A 22,335-nucleotide genomic window follows, 5' to 3' on the forward strand; every position below is an offset into this window, starting at 1 on the left:
GCAAACTGCATCTCAGCTTCACAGGTGTTCATTTGTAAAAGGAAACTTTATGCTTCAGTGTGCTGCCTAAACTGCTAGCCAGTTATCAGAACTGTGTTACTATCTCTGATCTGCAATGTAGGTTATCCCTTGGGGATGACTTATGAGATGCAACGGCATTCCTCTCAGCCACTACTTTGTTTGGCTGTAACCTGACATCATTTTGCAATTAGCTCTGGATGGCAGTTCTCAAGAAAAAAATGGTTTACAGGTCAGAATTTCAGTTCTCTTGAGAAAAATATTCATAGTACTAACTCTTCAGAGTACAGCAGTTTAATTTAGTTCTTGCTGTTTTGTCACACACGAGTTGGTGCCCTCAGGGAGGACTACAGCTTTTAAACTGAAAGAAGAGGAGGGTGGCAGTGGTCTTAAACCTAGGGCTGTCTAAAACAGGAAACTGAGCTAGAAATAAGAATGTTGGTTCTTCTTTCCCAGAGATCTTAGTTGTTTGAAGATAACAGCTAGAACTCTGCAAGATTTGAAAGTGACACCCCTCTCCCCCTGTAAATAAAGGCTCAAAAGACTCCTTTTGAACTGACAGCATATGAAATTGTCCAGAAGCTCAGCTTTACAAGATTTTAAGGCTCAACTAATAAAACATTTATCTATAAACCAAATCAATTCTTCCTCCATCCCTAGTATTTCGAGTACTATAGGTTAGGTCTCAGATTTTTTGAAGTGTGAACTGACACTGTAAGTCAAGTGGAAGAAAGTATACAAATGCAAACAGAAATTTATGCACTTTATACAACTGTATATAAACCATCAGCTAGCAAGGTACAATGTGAATGCAAACGTGAAGACAGAAGTTCTAATATCTATCCAGTTGTGTTGCATAATATTTCGAAATGTCAGAAGTGTGCTTGAGTTATCTGGAACAGCTGTGCTCAGTACATTCACTTAGAAGTTATCACTTTTACTCATGAGCACCAGTAGTTTCAGAAGGACCAAAAATCCTTGAAACTCATCTTTGAGCTGTTCAAAGCTGGATTTCTACACCAAATCTGTTTTGATTTACACAATACACTAAAATTCTGAAAGAATGTTATAAATTAACCAACTAAGCATATCTCATTATGAAGTACACTTTATTGTGAAGGTCAAGAGAGCAAATTCAAAGTTTCAATAATTTCAATCTTCTGACAACAATATGACTTAAGATACTATATATTCCAGCTATGGATGCAAATCACTAAAGTTTATCCCCAGAGGGACAGCATTTTCATTTTAGCAATTTGCCAATACACTTGCCTCTAAACATATCTACGTGGTGCATTTTTCAGTCACATCTAGGCATTTTCTTACAAAAAACTCAATGGCAGTTTCAAATGAATATATTTTGTAAATAAGATTCTTTAATCAGGTTGGTAACTTTAAAACCCAGATATCAGGCACTAATGGATTATTTTCTCTGTAGAAAAGTTCTACATGTGGTCACTGTAGCAATAAGTCAAAGCCACCATTTGTTCTCAAACTCACATTTTGTAATTGAAAACTTCCTCCTTGCACAGAATTACATTGCTCTTCTGATCAGTTACCTTACTGCCAACTCCCATTAACTTTTTTGCACCTGTTTGTGCATAACCAAGCCAACCAATAAATTGCACTAAGTTTTATTAAAGTCAACAGTATTTGATTGTGAGAGAATGGAACATTATTTAGAAAAGACATAACATACCATCAGAGTTAACATCACCTTGTTAGTTTGAAGTCATTCATATGTTAGGAAAATACTGCTTTCCTCTATGACAGAGCAAGAGACAAAAGTTATTTCTAAATGAAATCATTTAGAAACAGACTCAGACACACTCAGGATTTGAAGGAGGGGGTATTGTACAATTAGAGTGATTATAAGTCTATGAATTGTGTTCCAAGCATAGCATACATGCCAGAAACACCATGAGAACATAGTCATTTAGGCCATACTTGCTAGTTATTTGCTGGGCTGGGAGCGTATGATCTAGGAAAAGGTTCTAAAGTGCCATTTCTTCACATGAAAAGGTTCATTGGGGGCACAATGCAAGCCTTTCCCCTCAGCCATAAGAATTAAGACAATACTTATCACCATACAGTTCGATATTACTTCCAATAAGTACAATATTTATTAAACATTTCTTCGGTTTGTTACATATTGTGCAACAAATTACAATATTCTGCAGCCACAAATTATACGTAGAGTATGAAGAAAAATCAGCATCTGGGATCCAAAGAGCTACTACAGGATTACAACTTTTCTCCGAACGGCAACCCCCATTCCCTTTGAACTGCTCCTTAGTTTCAGAAGGGGTCTGCCAGGGAGGTGTTGCTCAAGAAGAATCCAAACCTGCTTTGGATGCACCTAACATGCTGGTATAAGTCTTTGGATCCTGGTCAGAGTGTAATTTTTCAATTTATAACTCTACAAGGAACTAGCAAATTAGATCTTACATAGAACATCTTATGGAACTTTATGCATGGAAAAGTGACAGACACAGTTGTGCTGTTGGATACAAAAGTAGCTAAACTTCATCTTCAGAAGACTAAACCTTACACCTAAACATGCCAATATGATCAAACATAAAAAATATTCCAAGTTTAACCAACCACAGGAAACAGTCTGGTATAAGAAAAAAGCAACAAAGATTACACGCATTTATAAACCAGCACACAAAAAGGTTTAACACATTTCTGAAAATGAAGTTAGCTTTATTGAGTCAGGGGAATAAAAAAGTCAGTATTGACCATTTACAATCTCTGACCTTTGTGGAGACGATAAGAATCTGTTGTAGTGCAGCTACATACAGTACAATTCAGGCAATTTTTTTTCAGTTGGGTTCAGATTTCAAACTCATTGTTGAGAAACAAATGGGTAGGAGAGTTTTAGCAGCAACCTCCACTAGACTGCTTGACTGGAGTGCTCTGAATTTTGACATTGGACTTCTCTGCACCACCGGCTGTAGCTCCAGGACCCATTCGTTTTTTGATCTCAGCAGCCATGGTCATGAAAGACTGTTCTACATTTGTTGCATTCTTTGCACTGGTTTCCAAAAATGGAATCCCAAGGGAATCTGCAAATTCCTGTAGAGAAAACCACAGCTGTTAGCCATGTTACCAAAAAAGAGGATGAGAATGAACCGCTTTAGCCACACACATGCACAATCACCGCCGCCGTTTTTATCCTTCACATACCTTATATTAACAATTGCTACCATATACCATCTAGTCCATAATAGTTTCATTTTAAAAGTTAAGACAGCTGCCATACCTTTGCTGTTGTATAGTCTACTACTTTCTTTGTGGTCAGATCACACTTGTTCCCCACCAACAACTTGTTGACATTTTCACTGGCATAACGATCGATTTCTTGCAGCCACTGTTTTACATTATTGAAAGACTCCTAGAAGAAAAAGGGGAAAAATTGTTTTATAACTCGCTGTTAATAAACCATGATGGTTAATTTAGTTCTAAGAGCGATTCCTTGTGACTGAAATATCACTGCAGGTCAGCTATTAAGCTTGTCCAACATACGCTCCTCCCCCCCTCCCCAAAGCCTTTTACACCACTGTTTGAGACCAGGAATGAAAAATGTGTGGCCCTCCAAATGCTGGCATCTGCAATGCCTATTAGCCTTACCCAGCAAAGTGATGCTGCTGTCCAACAAGATCTGAATGGCCACACTCACCACCAACTGTAGACATGTATTTCTTAGGGCCCATACTATTCTACTTTTCAAGACCTCTAGCAAGAAACAAATAAAACTGTGCCTACTGCAACACCCTTCCTTTAAGGTTCCAAGTGATCCATAAAAGAAATATAAAGAAGCAATGCTTTTTTTTTAAAAAAAAGAACAAATGATGACTTTACAACTGCGAACTGAAGAATTAGAGCAGGAGGCTAGGATCAAATCACACTGCATGGAAGCCTCTTGTTTACACACAAGCATATTTCGTGGTTATGCACCAAATTACATTTCCTAGGGCTTGCTCACAACTCAGAAGTCAGTTTGTGTGCACATTTTCCCAAATGTCAAACACATAAGTACTCACCTGATCTGTAACATCATACACAACTATGATGCCATGAGCTCCTCTGTAGTAACTAGAAGTAATTGTTCGAAATCTCTCTTGTCCTGCTGTATCCCACTACAAAGACAAAGGAGAATTTAGAAAAGAAATTGTAAATTTGGATGTATTGAGGGATGTTACTCATTCTAGCCTGAAAACTCTAGGCAGCTTGAATTTTCCAGTATGGTAAATTATTCAAATAATGGACTACTGAAAAGTGTGTCTGTGTGTATACACACCTTCAGGCCACCTGTCGACTTATAGGGACCACATAATTTTTCATTGGGCAAGGAATATTCAGAGGTGACTTTGCCAGTTTCATCCTCTGAAATTTAACACCTAGTATTCACTGGTGATCTCCCATCCAACTACTAACAGGGCTGACCCTGCTTGGTTTCCAAAACAGGACCTGGTGCCTTTGCTAGCTAGCTAGCTAGCTAGCTAGCTAGCTAAATAAATAAATAAATCTAAAAGAAATTGGGAGTTTATGAAACCCTCTAGGCTAGAAATCCAAACTATACTGATCTCAACAGCAAAATACTGCCATACATTAAGGCAGATTACAATATAAAGCTAAAGGATGTATTAGACCCTTTAACGACTACTGAAGCAGATAAGTACTACTGCTTTTTTTCTTTACAAAAACACACACAACTAATGCTAGCACCATAAAGGACTTCAATTTTTATCATTGAAACACATGTCTATTCTCCTTCCCAACCTTTAATTAGAAGTACTCAACTAATAGTATTCAGTTTCATCTTCGGTTCCACTGAGAGCTATATAAAACTAGTTTGTGGAAGTTTCCTTATGAATTGAATAGAGATGCATAAAATAGAACACTGAATTGGATGAACCTACACATTAGACAGGGAGAGTATGGAAGCAATTTCCAGCTATTCCTTCTTCCATTTGTAGCTGCATCTCCCCTCCCACTCTTGAGGAGCTGCTCTGAATATCAGTAAACCTCCAAAACCATATGAGATCTTGAAGGGGTTTGCAGAAGAAATTAAAACAATATCACCACCCCACATCAGAGGGAAGCTCTGCTGGATCCATGTTCGCTATGCCAATAATGGAAGGAGCCCTTCTGTTTGTACAGTGGGCCCTTGTTATCCACTGGGATTTGGTTCTAGGAGCCTCCGTGGATAACAAAATCTGTGGATGCTTGTCCCATTAAATATAATGGCATAGCAAAATTGAAAAAGCAAGGCTTGCTATTTGGAATTTATACTTTTTAAAAATATTTTCAAGCCGTGGATGCTTGAATCCATGGATTAAAAGCTATATGGATAGGGAGGGCCACCTGTATTTAACTCTGAATCAAATGCGATGATGGGCAAGTTGATTATGTATGACATACAACATCTCTATCATACATTGTGGTACATCTACAGCCCCTCTCCTAGCTCTTGTATTTCCTTTGCCCCACTGAATTGTGGAAGTGGCAGCAAAGCAAGCCTGCATATGTCATGCCAAGGCCTATAAGGCCTTCCATTCTTGTCCAGGAGCACAAGAAAACCCTGTAGCCTATCACATATGTGAAAGTTATTTCAAAGGCTAATCACCCATGATGTCATAGGCCTTGATGACTAATACCTTCTTCCTAAGTCCAGAACAGTTAGCCCCCCACATCCACTGATTCTTTATCACATGCAGTATTTTACTATGCCATTGTATTTAATGGGACTTGGGCATCCACAGATTTTGGTATCCATGGGGGTTCTGGAACAAAACCCCAGTGGACACCGCTTTGATCTATTGGAAAAGCAGGTTAGAAATAAATAATTATATATATATATAATTATACCAAGGGGTACACCTAATCTCATCTTCACTGCAGAAAGTATTACTAGAATTCATTTCAGAAGCAGAAGTCAGTTTGAAGCATCCAAGAATACTACAGAAACTCATTTAAGGCTGACTGTTCCAGCCTCACAGGTGTAGTAATCAAATATTAATAGAGGCCCTTTAAATATATGTTAAGAAATAAAAGCCAAAGTATTTCCATTCTGACTGGCAAGTATACAAGATGAAACAATCTGAGAATGAGGAATTCAAAGAGCATAAATGGAGGCCACTTTCAAGAGACAATACATATCAATAATCTAGAAACTAGCTGGTATAACCTAAACAAGCATGCAAAGGGCCATAGTAGGCAAGCACACTAGATACTAAAGTCCCACTATAAAATTATTTTGCCCTATTAGTTCACCTTTGATGTTACCCAAAGATGTAAGTTTTATATCTTGCCATGTTTTGCCTTAGTTTACTGCTCCTTCAGTGTACTTCAGCAGTGTCAGAATCACACTGCACTTTTACCAAAGTCTGTATTAATGGGGTCTGTTAATTATGAAATTACTCCCGCTTCATTTAGGGTTTTACTTTATCCAAGCATTCAGTATATTAAAACATACCAGCATTTCCTGGCAGTTTGCCAACTGTTTAGAGAATGTAGCTTAGTAGAAAACATAGCTTGTGCTGACTAAAACAGCCAGACAGGAGAACTGAAATGCAAACATCTCCCTCGAAGAAAAGGCATAGCACAGTTTACTGTGGGCTTCTTTGCAAGGCTTCCTTCCACCCCTCCCTAGGCTATTTAGAAGTTTCTACAAGCAGGCTATTTTATCACTCCATCAAGTACAATGCCTAGACAACATCTGAGCTTCTGGTCTGACAGCTGACACCTTAAGTATATACCAAATGGCAAGTAATTTGTAGCCAAAATTCTCCAATACCTGTCTCAAAGTCCTCCAACTAGGGCATTTGTTCAGTTTCTGCACCACATAGTTCACAAGTTTAAGGGGCGACATTTATTTGTCACATTATTCAAGATGCATCTAGCAAGCTGTCTCATACTTACTATCTGAAGCTTGATCGTCTTTCCATCTAACTCTATAGTTCTGATTTTAAAGTCCACGCCAATTGTGCTGATGTAGCTTTCTGTATATGTATCATCCTAGAAAAAAAGAAAAGAAACTTAAGTAGCAACATTACACCAAAGGACATCAATATGAAGACAGGAATTTGGCCCCAGATAAGCAAAGCTCTGGCAAGAGTAACAGATCAAACCATTATGGCAACCCGTGCTCTGACCCCATTCATGCACATGCAAAGAGTGATAGAACTGTATGACTTGACTTGACTTCAAAGTCAGCAGTACTATAAACACAGCCTACATGCACTCATTTTCACTGAAGAGACTTTCTCTTACTGTATATCTACTTTTGTTGTGGCAAAGTGAAAAGGCATGTGGATCTGTTGTTCAGAGTTGTTAAAAAGCCACTGGGTTTGTCTGAGGTAGCTCACTGAATTCCAACTATTTATCCTCCATTTTAAAGTCTTGCATTCAATGAAGGAGAGAATCATCAAGATACCTACTGAAATGCTTCCCAGAGTTATGAGCTCAATGTAGTTCATTAACCACTTCAGCATACTTCACTCAACTGTTTTCAAATTGTGAATGGGATGAGGTTATAAATACATTCAGTATCAGACAAGTATCACAGGATCAGCTTAATGAATGGCCTACTGTTGGACCTCCATATCCAATCTTATTCTTTATGCACAGATTCAAGCATCCAAAGCTTGAAAATATTCAATAAATACATAAATTCCAACCAAAAAAACAAAAACAAAACCGAAACCTTGATTTTCCCATTTTATATAGGGATCACAATTTTACTATCCAATGTATTTAATGGGACTTGAGTATCCATGAAATGGATGGTTCTGGAACCAAATCCCAATAAATATTAAATGCCCACTGTATTGATTATTTATTTATTTATTTATTTATTTATTTCTATCCTGCCCTTCTTCCAGGACTGGCACTCAGGGCAGCTTAAAACATTAAAAAACACCATACAGTTAAAAACATACAAAAATAATATATTAAAATAGAATTAAATTACTACAAATTAAAACAAATTCAATGCTAAAATCAAGTACTTCCATCACATGCCTTAAAAACTTTCTGTTTTAAAAGCCTGTTTTAACAAGTAGGTCTTAGCCTGCTGGCGGAAGGATAACAAGGAGCCATTCTTGCCTTCCTGGGCAGGGAATTCCAGAGTCTAGGCCAAGGCAGTTATATGGTAACTACTAACACAGAGGAGCATGTTTCAATAGCTGCCATTTAAAGCTATGAATGGAGGAAAGTTTGAGAGGTCTTATCACTTCCCAGCTATCAGCTCCATTAATCATGTGATCAAGAAAAGAATGCCCAGCAAGTAGAATTCAGATGTGCATTGGTTCTTCAATATATATCCAGCTAAAGAATTAAACTTCATTTTGGTCTAATAGACAAACATTTGCCAAGAAATTGTTCTCAGCTGTGTAGGATAACTACGGCCTGTTACAGACTGCCAAAATAAAGCTGCTTTGGGTCTCTTTGGAGGTATACTATTTAAATGATGCATGGGTCCTAAGAGTCCGGAGGTCGCGCCAAAGCCACACTCCATTCCTAAGCACTGGAGGGCAGCTTTGGTGCAGCTTCCGGATTCTTAGGGTGCAAGAATCATTTAAACAGCATACCTCCAAAGAGACCCAAAGCAGCTTTATTTTGGCAGTCTGTAACAGGCCTACATGTCTTATCAGGCACCACAAAAATAACATTCTCTTTTTGAGATAGTAAATTTAAGTTTTCTTTTGATTGTAAATCATTAGCAGGGGAAAAACTGTGAACCCAGAGTACCAGAATATTAGTTTTTAAAATTGTTAATCATTAACAAAAACTTGAAATTGCATGAGAACTTACTGCAAACCTAAGCAGAAGGCATGATTTTCCAACACCAGAGTCTCCAATCAGAAGCAGCTTGAATAAATAGTCACTGCAAAAAGAAAACCATAATGAAAATGATACACTATGAAAGGCACGTTAACTGAAACTATTATTTCATAACACCTATACTGTTTTGCTTTCTTTCCATCACAAATGGGGACATTTCACTCTGTTTAAATAGGCTAGGGTTGGTCGGTACAAGTAACTTATATGTGAAAAATAAGGTCCCTAGGAAATGTACCTTTGTGGTGATACAGAAAAGAGATTGTATTGTATATTTCTCACAGATCTATCATTCTGACCAAGCTTGCCAGGGTGGAAACACTATATACCAGTGGTTTTATAACTATTTGGTTAGTTCCACAAGATGATTATTACTGGAGCAATTCTCTTCCTTCAGCTCACTATCTATGTTTTCCTCCTCTTTCTCTTTACACAAATAAAAACTATTTAAAAACAAATAAAGGTCTGTAATATCACTTTATAGGCTGGGTGATAGCAGCGCAAAGTCATTATCATGTTTTGCCACAACTGTTTTAAACATTTATTTAATGCAATACATTTTCCATGTTTAGCAATCCTGTTACTGGAGATGTATTTCAAGGTCTTGTGTCTCCAAAATACCAGATAGTTCATTTTATCATAAGCATAAATATAGGCGGTCAAAGAAGCCAATTTTGGGATATCCCAGAAAAATAAGAAATTCCCTTGTGTCATTTTTTCAACCCACAGACAAAAGTAATGCTTCATAAGAAGTTTTTAAAAAGGAACACCATTTATGAATTGTGAAATGTCAATAATTATTTTGAAAACACATTTTGTATTTATTTAGGAAAAACAGACACCAGTGTGGAAGTGTTTCCAGATCCATGTTTATACACATGCTTTGATCTTCATCTCCCTGCACCCCCGATAGATCACTGATGTCATGTAATGGTATCTGAACCTTACACGCAAGTGATTAGTTAATAGTTCTGAACGTTAAAAAATGTGATAGGAAAAATAACTACACCAAGCCTTTTAAACCCTTATATCTGCTATAGAATGAGTTACAAAGAAGCCAGTATACTACACCAGTAGTTCTAACTTTGAGTGATCATAAATCCCTTAGAGCAGTTGAATGTAAATAATGAATGACGTTTATGGGAAAGCTTTGTATATGCAACACTACAGTCCTAAACTTATTGCTTGGACTTATACAAATAGGATTTATTTCCAATTAGTTTAGAATTAAAATTCAAGAATAAGAGGATGTAGAATACTGAACCAGTTTAAAAAAAATCCAAATTACATTCTATGTCCATTTGGTTCATTGGTCCATAACATTTCAAGAAAAAAAAAGATAAAATAGGGTTTAGCGTTCAGTGTGGATATTTGCTGTTTTATCTTGTTTCTTATGTTTTTAATTTGTTGTTTTAACTTTTAGATTGTGCGTCATATGCAGGCTTTTATATATTTTGATTTTACTTGGTTTTGTACAGCGCCGCGTAGACTTACGGTGCTTTATAAATAAATAATTCTAATAATAATAATGTGTCATATATAAAAATATGGATTATGAGCAACTGCAAAAAATGCACAAAATGCTACTGCAAATTTTAGTTGCATTGGTCTCCTCAAGTATTATCAACTGGTATCAACTAGTATCAACTTTCAGGAAATATTGACCAAGATACTACATGACATTTGTAACTACATAAACGTAGCTATGAATGCTCTAAGGACTGACGTCCAATCCCACCTTAAACTCTAGTGAGCAACTCCAAGCAACAGAGGTCTGCGGTGTGGTTGAATAGGATAACATAGCCAGCCCAGTGTGGCTCAGGGATACAAGGGGTCCAGCTGCATCATTCTAGAGAAACCCATTCGGCTGCACTGCAGACCTGTGCTACACAGGGCGGCTGCCCAGAGTTTAAGATAGGATGGGGATAATTTATGACAGTGACAATTATTGTGGAACTCACAGCATAGGTCAGTACTGAGTATAGAACTCACAACATAGATCAGCGCTTCATTGTGAACTCATAGGTCAGCACTGAGTCGTTATGGATCTAGTTTATGAATCTGTAACTGCAATGTAGGGCACCAGCTATTTGTCCTACAACCTGTAAGAACTCTCAAAAACAGTTACTATGGAGCAAGGCATTCCTAGAACCATTTTGTTGTCTAACAGTTTTTCTGGCATAAGCATTTATGGGCATGGTACATTTAAAACAAGGGCCGTGGAGCAGCTTATTATAAGACCACTGAAAAAACCTGATGTTTTGAACAGGAAAGAGAATATGAGAAAATGACTTTTTATACTATTACAAACAAACTTAACACGCAGTAGTTGTTCCTGTAAAATACAACTAAGGCCAAGATTGTAGGCCCAACCGTAGAGCAGAAAATTGCATCAGGTGAGCCAAGGCTGCTCCTTCTTCTCTGGGTAAGCAGCAGCAGCTGGACAGCTCCCAGATGCAACTTCAACCCCAACAATGAGCAGTAACTAGAGATAGGAAGGCCTGTTAAAAAACCCCACAAAAAACCCGGAAAGATTCAGGGTGGGTGGGTTTTCTGGTCTTTTTTGTTTGTTGTTTCTGAAACATTTGAAAAATTGGGGAAAAAAAAGAAGAAAATCGATTATGGAATGTTTTGTTTTATCACGATGAATAAAATGTTTAAGACAAAGTTTTCATATATTCCCTATAATATTTCTAAAAACTATGTACAGTATCAGATTATTCTAATTTCTGTGCACTGAATTAGGACAAGCAAGGCCTAGGTTACAAACTGAACTCTCCAAAGCAAGCAAGGCGCATTTCTTCTTTTAGGGGACACTGAAAGAATCTGGCTTATGTTTGGAAATGCTCTCACTAAATCAAGAAATAAACTGACATGGGGAAGGGCTGAGAAGTGTGTTTTAATCTGGGTAAACCTTCAGTTTTTATAAATCCATGATAACTGTGATGATGGCAAACATAACGAACCAGAAACAGAGACTGAAACTGCTAACCAGGACTGCATCCGCACTGCAGAAATAATCCAGTTTGACACCATTTAAACTGCCATGGCTCAATGCTGTGGAACTGTAGTTTTGTGAGACATGGGAACTGTAGTTTTGTGAGACTATTAGCCTTCTCTGACAGAGATTTCTGGTGCCACAACAAACCACAATTCCCAGAATTCCCTAGCACTGAGCCATGACAGTTAAAGTGGTGCCAAATTGGAGTATTTCTGCAATATGGATGCAGCCCAGAGCTCAGAAAATGAGTCTGATTAAATGTCATGCCTATTCATTGAATCTTAATCCCTCCTGCTTTCACACACTCCCCCCCTCCCTCAATTCTTTTTATGGGAATAGGTGCTTTATGTCTATTTGATACTGTGGAGAGGAAATAGTTTGTTACTAATATTGATGGTTTTTTTTATTGTTTTGCCTGCTCCACATAAACTAGCAAAACCAAAGTTCAGGAGATTCTTACTCCATTTGTAACAAATAAAAACATTTAAAAAAATAAAACTAAATTTAATTAGTAATAATTGTTTGAATACACTGCATTTTAATATACCGATTGTGATAATTTTATGCCAAATCAAATTGTACATTTTATGTTGCTAAAGTAATACAGTGACTTTTAATCTGTAAAAAGTACTAATGTTGCATTTTTTTCAATTTCAGAAAATTTCCATTTTTCCCGAAACCCCCCAGAAAAAAACCATTCACCTCCCTCCCCCATGGTTTCAAAATTTCCAGAAATTTTACATTCCTAGCAATAACAAGAAAGCAATAGCCAGAAAGTACTTATTGGCATAACCCACCTGCATTCTGGCATAAGGCTGTAATTCAGTGTGCAATGAACTGGCCCAAGGATATGTACATAGAATTGAGATGAACAAGAACCTCAGTCATTATCAGTTCAGAGGCGGCTTGCACTGCTCTCAAACTGCCACATTAGAGTAGACAACGTTGTTGCTCAACACGGAAAGGTCAATATCCTATGGCTGCTCAAACCAAATCAATTTTCATATTTCAAATGAAACTAGCCTAGTTTATTATTACATGTATATCCTTTTTTCTTCAAATAAATATTCAGGCACCACTTAAGTTTGATTATTTGAAGTGCCATCATGAAAGGTATTTGTTATTCTACCACTGGGTTTTTAAAATGTCAGTGTTTCAACATGAAAGGCCTACAGCAATCTTTTAGCACACAACTATTATTGCTCAAAGAGATCTAAATTATAAGATTAAAAACTAATTCAAAAATTAAATTAAATTAATTTTTTTAAAAAAAATAATTTTACAATCCCATTCAAACTTTCCCGGGAGAAAGGCATCATTAATTATTTCCAATAAACACAGAATTGTTCTTTAAGTTTATTTCTTTAGCTTCCCATATTGATCTTCACATTTGTCCCTTGTTGCCTTTCTTATGTCCCATATTAAACTGCAAACTGCCAAGGAGGAAATAAAGAATATGCTGTACTCTAATACACATTAATGATGCTGCTATTAATATATGCAAGGTTCTGTCAGTTCACAGCCACTATTTTATTACATTAAGCACCCATCTTCTTATTTGTTATTAGAGCAAGGTCCAAAAAGACTGTGCAATTAGTTTTACACACCCAAGAGGCTATGGGGCCTAGATTCTATGGTCACATGGCAAACCAATTCTGAAACGAAGGAGATTTCTTGAAGAGACTGAGCTGGGATGGGGAAGTCTGTTGTTCACACTGACAAAAGAAAAGCCACTGGCTTGCCCAATCCCTTGGGTGTGCCTAAGTAAATAGCTGAGTCCCACGCTATACTAAACAAAATGGCTGCACAAACGGACTAATTAAGCTCACTGAGATGGGTGAAACATTTGCTATGCTTTGGACATTTAGAATGATGATCCAAATTAGCAGTCAGAACCAACACCATTTCTCTTTCTATCAGCAACCTTTCTGGGCAGTACTTTAGCCATCCAAAACTACAATGTTTAATTTTACATCACAATTAAGACACAGCAGATTCTCAGTGTTTTGTAATCAGCAGTGGCTCGTCATTCTAACAGCACATCACAAATCAATGTAATAATGCTGCAAATGTAAATTACATGTTGGGTCTAGAAAAGTCCTATGTACAATCTGACCACAGTTAAGCACATTTGCATGCCATCTATAACTGGAGCATTAAGCACCTGCTTAAATTTACCTTAAATAATCTATATAATTTGAAAAACTGAACTCGATGAGGACTGTACTATGGTCACAATTTAGTTCGGTATTTTTATACTGCTTTACAAAACAATAAGCTGTTCCAAGACTGCCCACCTTCAGTATCACAGGAGCAATTTAAATGTATATAAAGCATGCAAGATGTTGAACTAAACAAGCAGCATAAGGTATCAAAATTCAGTCTCAAAACCACAATAAACTATTTAACATTTAAAACACAACAAAAATTCAGTCCAGCATTTTGAACAAAAAGCAGATTGAAAGATTAACTTAAGTGCTTTTTTAAAAAGAAGGAGGCTAGTGTGCATCTCTTGGGAGAGAATTCAACAGAGAAAGAGCCTGCAAAGATTTAACATTAGGTTGACTGAAATTGTTGGCATAGTTGCAAAGAGGACATCAACCGATTTCTAAAAATTTTAAAGATAATGGTAAAGGTAAACCTTGTCCCAAAACTATTTCATGGGAGTAGCTGGACCTGAAAATGAAATGGCAACCAACAGAACAGCTGATGTTTGCTCCAATTACTTGGCTACCAAAAGTAACCATGCAGCTACATCCTCTACCTACTGAAGTTTTGAAACACTTTCAAAGGGTGCCCTATGTAAAGCAGGTTAGGTAGTCTGGTCTGACTGGAACTAGGACAAGTTCTACTTATAGGCAGGACTGCACTTGGCAATTGCTGAATCTAACAGAAAGTCTCTAAGTCACTGCTACTCATGGCTTAACTGACAGAACCTAGTCCAAGAGAACCCTACAAGCTTAGACATTCAGGTCAACATGACCTTATCCAGAATTGGCTGTATGCTTCTCTCTAGATCATGCCTTTCTCACCCATAGTACCTTCATTGTACTGGGCTTAAGTTTCAGCTAGTTGCTCTTATTCATCCCAAAACTATCTTCAGATACCTACAGAATGTTTCCACAGCTCCTCCCCCCCCCCCCCCCATTAGTACATTGGACGGTTCCTACTAATGGGCTCGAAATATGCTTCATGGATCACTACGCCCAGTATTATTTAATGGCAGCACGTGCGTGTGGACACACGGATGTAGATCCATGCACTTCACTGAGATTTAGTAATATGAAGTGTGACCATCTACATTTTTTGCTATCTGTGAGGAGGGCTAGAGCTGAACCCTTGTGGATGGGAAGAGTCCATGCCAGTCTGCACTAAAGCTGTCTTAAGTAGCATGCAGGCACAAGATAGAACACTGAAGCACCCCCAAAACCAAAAGCCATCATTCAAAAAAGTAATTCTCTACCACCAGTTTTTGGGAACACCTTCCAAAATAATATTATGCCATATCATTGAATCGTAAAGTTGCAAGGGACCACAAGGGTCATCCAGACTAATCCCCTGCCATGCAGAAACTCTCAATCAAAGCATCCCAGACAGATGGCCAGATATCTTGTCTCTCAATTTTACTCCAGCCGAAAACCATGGTTGATGCTATCAAAAACTACTGAAAAGAAAAATCACCAGGTTGCATTCCCTCTGTCCATTTTTCTCACCAATTAGGGTGACCACAGCTGTTTTGGTTTCAGAGCTAGCTGAGTAACTAGACTAGAATGGATCCAGATAATAAGTGCCATCTAAGAATGCCTCGAACCAGCAAGTCTTTTGTTTCTCCATCATTTTGTTTATGGATTAGGTGATACTTACTCAATGTCAGAGTCTAAATTCACTTGTTTTAGTATGTTTACATCTAATGCCCAAATATTTTCTCCTCTCAATTATTTAAAAGTACTTCCCAAATTATTTCTTTGTACTACAGTAAACACCTAGCAAATGGGACCTAGATGGAATTTATTTCCCATGTTCATAGTCACTTTTAAGATGCAAATTTGGTACTCAAAATTAGATTTTATTAACTGTATGCTGATGTTCCCTAAAACTACCCCACCAATTCTTCAGCATTTTAAAAGAACCATCCCAGTTCACATTGATGTCTATTAAAGCCACACTTATGTCAATTATCTGCTCCTATGTCTATTACTGGTTAGTGTGATAACAATGAAGTCATCTCTGAAGTCCACTTTGCTGCTGTCTATATCTCATTTGGAAACCAAAAGTTCTGTCCACAATTTCAGTGTCTCATGACCATCAAAACAAACTTCAATTTTTGTCAAACCATGTTAAATGAAAACATTACTGAACTTTTAATGGCTCTGATTTAGGGTGCTAAAAACAAATATAAACTTGTTTTTGTTATACTTTATTGTATTGATAGTAATGTATATTTTTATGGCATGTAGTTGATGTCTTTATTGTTGAAATATTTTGATTGCTCTAATCCCACCTCAATCTGTAGGGAGAGGCGGGAAATAGAAATAAAATTTATTATTATACTAGTGCCATGATTAAAATTCCCAAGGAAATGAGATTTATTGACTCAGAGTGACATTATTGTTATATGGGAAATAAATTACCAAGAGAAAGAAGAGCAATATCTTTGACAGCAGTCAGTACTGTTCTTAAGGGGAAGAACCCAAAGGGTGCATGGGGCAAAAAAGTTACTATCAGTTAAAAACCTTTCTAATAGCTAAAGATCAACATTCTCATTCTTGGCGGCTGCCCCTACAGTTTTAGTTTTCACTTCTAAGAAGTGTATCACTGCAATGCAGCAACATTGCAAAATCAACATAAGCCCAGAAAGCATTTTGTAAGAATCATGTGTTGAACACATGACCCTCGGCTAAGCGAAATGTGGACATCCAAGTTAAGCAGCAATAGCAATTAGTTAGAGTGTAAGTTAGATCAACTGTCAGAATGAGGCCAGACTTCACTTTATCCTTTTGAGCTTAATATTTTGGAAAACCAAATAAGCTCTACTGAATTTTGATAAACAAGAGAAGGATTAATTGGAAAATAAGCTTGTGTGGTTGGCATCAGCAACCCTAAAGGTAAAAACAAACTTTGCAAAACAGGCCTGCTATATATCTAATTGCTTCTCAGTTTAACAGACAAAATAGCATTAACTTTTCATGATGTGTTATAAAATCTTCTCACTCAACTGTGACACTTGCAGGCTGTAACTCCCATAAAACAATACAAGGGGTTGCATTTATTTCTTTGTTCACATGTCTTCATTTTCGTTACATTTCTTAATATCTTTCTATAATTAAACAAGCAATAAATAAATGGCTAATAGTAAAAGTGTTCAAGACAGCCAGTGTAATGTACCGGTTTGAGTGCATCTGGAAACCAGTTTGAATCCCTGCTCGGCAATGGAACCCCACTGGGTGGCCTTGGGCAAGTCACACTCCCTCAGTGTAAGAGGAAGGCACAGGCAAGACAATCTTACCAAGAAACCCCATGAGTAAATCTAAAACTACTTGAAGGCACAAAACAAAAACGGTAAGCAGGAAATCATTATTTTGCAATTACCCCAGGTCAATGGATACAATGCTGACTTTTTTGTACAGATGCTGCCGGCAAAGCAAGTTTTAATACTGTGAAGCCAATTGGTCAATTTGCAATCCTTGATAAGAACTTCTAAGTGCCTACTCTTTGCAGCCTTTCCATATCTTCTTAGGAACAGTTCAAGTCTATCAAAACTGGACATGTGCATCCCTATTTATTTTCTTTTCCTGGATTCAGAAAAACATGGTACAGGTGACACCAGTTTTTCCAGCCAGCCGGCCAAGTATCTCAGACTCCTTTGCTAGTACAAACTGTTCAAGGAGGGAAGCCTTGTACATTGATGCTGTCAAACTAAAACAAAAAAAAATGTAACCGTAAGGCAGCAAAAAGGCTGGCGAGAGAAAAAAGCCAAAATAACCTAGAGACAGGAAAGGGAGTGAGACACAGAAGAGTGCACATTATCTGTTAGTAGATAATCTAAAGCAGGGGTAGGAAACCTTTTTGAGCCGAGGGCCGGGTTGCTGTCCCTCAGACAACTGGGGGGCCGAAGCCAAAAAATAAATAATTAAATAAGTTTTTTAAAATTTAAATAAATAAATAAACTGGGACAAATGTAGGACAACATTTTCAAATGGTGGACACGTTTTTTAAAAAAGTGGAGGACACGCAAAAAAAAAAATTGCTGATTTTTTAAAAAATGTTAATATAAATGCATGTTTCTTAGGCGTCTATAGACAATTGCCCCCCTTGCCCCTGCGCGCGAGAGGCCAAAGGCCCCAGCGGCAATCGGCGGCAGGACCGGGCTGGGGCCGGTCCCAAGGCCTCGCCGGGCCACATCCGGCCCGCGGGCCGCAGGTTGCCTACCCCTGATCTAAAGATGGGGGTGCTGACTGGAAACATAGATAACACACACAAATGTAGAAGAAGTACTATGGATTGTAGAGAAAAGAAAACAGAAAGGAGTTTGAGGAGACCTGTGGTGGTGTAAAGAGAGAGTGACTGTATGCTATGGCCACAGCCAGAAAGAAGGGAGCAAGAGGGAAAAGATTACAATAAAAATTGAGAGCTAGCAAGGTCTAGGGCAGCGATGGTGAACCTTTTAGAGGCCAAGTGCCCAAACTGTAACCCAAAACTCACTTATTTACTGCAAAGTGCCATGTCCTTCTGGCTTTCTGAAACAAACTCTAGCAAACTCTGTGCTAGGGTGACGGCATATGTGCCCACAGAGAGAGCTCTGAGTGCCACCTCTGGCACACGTGCCATAGGTTCACCATCACTGGTCTAGGGGGCTAGACAGAGATCAGAAGCAATGTTCAAACCAGCATTCAGATACAACACTGATCTTTGGCCCAACCAACTTTAAAAGAGGAAGGAACCATGTTTAGCGCCCCTGAGCAACGTATTAACAGTATCTCTTTAGATTGTTTTAATTTGTGCAAACAGATCACTCTTGACAGGCTTTATTGACAAGTGTCTGCATTATGCATCTTGCTTATGTACCAAAAGTGAGCTGCACTTTACTGAGTTGCATGTTTTCACCTGTCCCACAAAACCAATTTCAGGCAAAACCCTGCCTGGGGGGGGGGGGGGGGGAGGAGAGACAAATCAATAGCAGAGTCTGTATATATATATATATATATATATATATATATATATATATATAAAATACTGAAGACATTGCCTGTAGCCCTCCACACACTCCCTGCAAGCAAACCAATGTCCTATAACTGCAAAGGACCAGGCACTCTTAAAATGTAGGAGATTCCAGAAAAATGGAAGACATTACAAAAACAAAGAATTTCCTGACAGTAAGAGCTGTTCGACTGGAACACACTTGGACAGACTTAGGGAGCTGGGGATGTTTAGCCTGGAGAAGAGATGGTTAAGGGGTGATATGACAGCCCTGTTTAAATACTTGAAGGGATGTCACACTGAGGAGGGAGCAAGCTTGTTTTCTGCTGCTCCAGAGACTAGGACCCAGAACAATTGATGCAAGCCACAGGAAAAGAGATTCCAGCTCAACATTAGGAGAAACTTCCTGACAGTAAGGGCTGTTGGACAGTGGAACACACTCCTTCCTCAGAGAGTAGTGGAGTCTCCTTCCTTGAAGGTCTTTAAGCAGAGGCTGGATGGCCATCTGTCAATGGGGATGTTTTGACTGGGAGTTCCTGCATGGCAGGATGGGGTCGGACTGGATGGCCCTTGGTGTCTCTTCCAACTCTATGATTCTATGATAAATATAATTTATGTTATACATAAATATGAATTCATAGAGTAATGATTAATAGAGCCAGTCAGCACCTCCATCTTTTGATCATCTACTAACAAGTGGAACTTCATATTCCTCAGCTAACTTTTTAGTGCATCCCTGAGACTGCTTTGTTTCTCTTTTCTGATCTGTCATTCCATGAGAAATATAATTTATATTCTGTCTAAATATGAATTCACAGAGTCATAGAATCACAAGAGTCGTAAGAGACCTCAAAGGCCATCCAGTTCAAACCCCCCTCCTCCATTCTTCTTACTCTTGCTTCAAATGGAGAAGGCTTTGGAATTCATCCTGGAGAGAAGGTGGAAATGAAACTCTCCCTGCAACCTTGCCCTTGACCTCTTACCCATTCCCCCCCAAGGGTTCCAATCTTACCATATCACTCCATTTCTCCGAAAGGGCTCTTGGGGACAGCTGGGTAACAACCCCCACCAGCTCCTTCCCCCTTCCTTCCTTCGTCTTTCTTTCCTTCTCCTCCTCCTCCCCTTCCTTCCTGCCCTTGTCTTCCTTCCTTCCTTCCCCTTTCTTTCTTTCTCCTCCTTTCCTTTCCTCCCCTCCCTCCCTCCTTCTCTTCCTTCCTCTCTTCTTTCCCTCCCTCCCTTCTTTTCAATGTCATTCCTTCCATCTCTTCCTTGCTTCCTTCTTTACTTTCTTTCTTCTGTTCCTGCTCCTCCTGCCTTCCCTCCTTCCTTCTTTCCCTCCCTTTCCTCCTTCTCTTCCTTTCCTCCTACCTTCTTTCTCTTCCTTCCTCCCTTCTTTCCCTCCCTCCCTTCTCATTGTCATTCCTCCCTTCTCTTCCTTCCCACCTTCTTTACTTCCTTTCTTCTGTTCCTTCTCCTCCTGCCTTCCCTCCTTCCTTCTTTCCCTCCCTTTCCTCCTTCTCTTCCTTCCTCCCTTCTTTCCCTCCCTTTCCTCCTTCTCTTCCTTCCTTCCTTCTTTCCCTCCCTCCCTTCTTTTCAATGTCATTCCTTCCATCTCTTCCTTGCTTCCTTCTTTACTTCCTTTCTTCTGTTCCTTCTCCTCCTGCCTTCCCTCCTTCCTTCTTTTCCTCCCTCCCTCCCTTCTTTCCTTCCTTCCTCCCAGTTGTTGCTAATTCATCGCTCGAGCCTACTAGGCCTATGGCTGCCACATTGTTCAATCCTCCACCCCCCAATTCCTGCTTCCCTCTGCGCCTGGGACAAGGAGGCCCTAATGAAGGCCTAATCCCTTCCCTTCTCCCGACCGGTCCTTGCCCTTCCTTCCCTGCCTATAGCTACTCACTATTCGGGATTCATGCTGGACATGTCAGCGGGGGCCCCGCGGCCTGTGTCGAGGCGAGCTCTCTCCGCGGAGCAGCAGGCGGCAGCTTCTTCTTCTTCTTCTCGGGGGGCGGCCTTCCTATCCAACACAAGGAGGAGGAGGAGGAGAAGTCCCTCTCGGCCGGCCTCGGCTGTGCCCTCCTCCTTCGCAGCCAGAGGCGGCCTCCCTTCTCCTACCTAGCACCCAAAATGGCGGCCAGCCCCCGAACCAGGAAACGAGAAGCCTCGGGCGGAGGGCTGGGGCTTACATGGTGGCGGGTAGGCGGGGGGAACTGTCGCGGGGAGTGCTGGGAAAGCGAGTCCTCAGACGCCGCGGCGACCGAGTGGCGTCGCTGCTGAGTCGAGCCGGCGAGACTCTATTTCCCGACAACGCCCGCGAGGAAAGGAACGCATGCGCAAATGAAACCTTTCGCTCCTGTTTCCCGGTTGAGTCAACTTTGATATCCTGGTAACGGATTGGTTGACAGGTTCAGCCGGCCGGGTGACGTCAGCAGAGAAACGTGGCAGCTCGGGCGAGCCGTTGACCTCTCCCCGGACAGGAGGAGGTGGAGGGGGCGGGGCCTCCAGATGGGGAGGGTGGGGAAAGAGGCGGGGCAATGCGAAAGGGTGGGCGGGGCTGGGAACCTGTGGTCGGCCCGCGGGGTCCTAGCGCCGGCTCGAAAGGGACGTATGACGTCACAATCGCAAAGGAGGACAAGGGGCCACAAAATGGAGGACAATACAAAAATGAAAGCTAAAATAATAATTTATTTATTATTATATTATATTATATTATATTATATTATTATTATATTTATATAATATAATATTAATATAATATAATATTTATATTATAAATGGAAATTCCTTTTATGTGGTTTATTTAGTTATGTTACAATATATATCTTTTTATTTATTACAATATAATTATATGTGATATATATATATATATCTTACAATATAATGTTTTATTACTTTATTTTATTCTGTCTTTTTGTAATATATATATTATAATATATTTTGTTATATTATTGTAATATATTTAATATAATATTATTGCAGGATATAAACCCTGGAAGTAAGTAAATAAATAAATGTTTTAAATAACTAAATAACTTAATATAAGTTATGTATATATGTATATAATTTAAATAATAAATAAATATATTTTTTCCTGAGGAACCTTTTATTATTGTTGTTGTTGTTATTATAATTGACAGAGGCACTTGCCCGATACTTAGAGGTGACCAGCTGTCCTCCTATTTCCAGGACCTGTCCTACATTTCAGCCTCCTGTCCAGGAGGAATGACAAAATGTCCTCCATTCTGAGCAAGGCTACAGAAGCGTGGCGTTTATAT

The 22,335-nt window shown here is 39.0% G+C and overlaps 1 protein-coding gene across 1 annotated transcript; it reads right to left on the minus strand.

Annotated features, from left to right (window-relative positions):
* Positions 1-1,110: 1,110 nt before the first annotated feature.
* LOC149313489 (ras-related protein Rab-1A) lies at positions 1,111-21,234 on the minus strand. Its single transcript, XM_089519197.1, has 6 exons — positions 20,961-21,234; positions 8,839-8,911; positions 6,946-7,041; positions 4,065-4,160; positions 3,284-3,415; positions 1,111-3,096 (listed from the first exon to the last, which is right to left on the minus strand). Exons 1-6 carry the CDS (start codon positions 20,981-20,983, stop codon positions 2,899-2,901), a joined length of 618 nt encoding a protein of 205 aa, XP_089375323.1. The 5' UTR covers positions 20,984-21,234; the 3' UTR covers positions 1,111-2,898.
* Positions 21,235-22,335: the final 1,101 nt, after the last annotated feature.

This window comes from Sceloporus occidentalis, unplaced genomic scaffold (genome assembly GCF_023333645.1).
Source record: "Sceloporus occidentalis isolate IW3139 unplaced genomic scaffold, rSceOcc1.0.p SCAF_4, whole genome shotgun sequence".
In the NCBI taxonomy this organism is placed as follows: domain Eukaryota; kingdom Metazoa; phylum Chordata; class Lepidosauria; order Squamata; family Phrynosomatidae; genus Sceloporus; species Sceloporus occidentalis.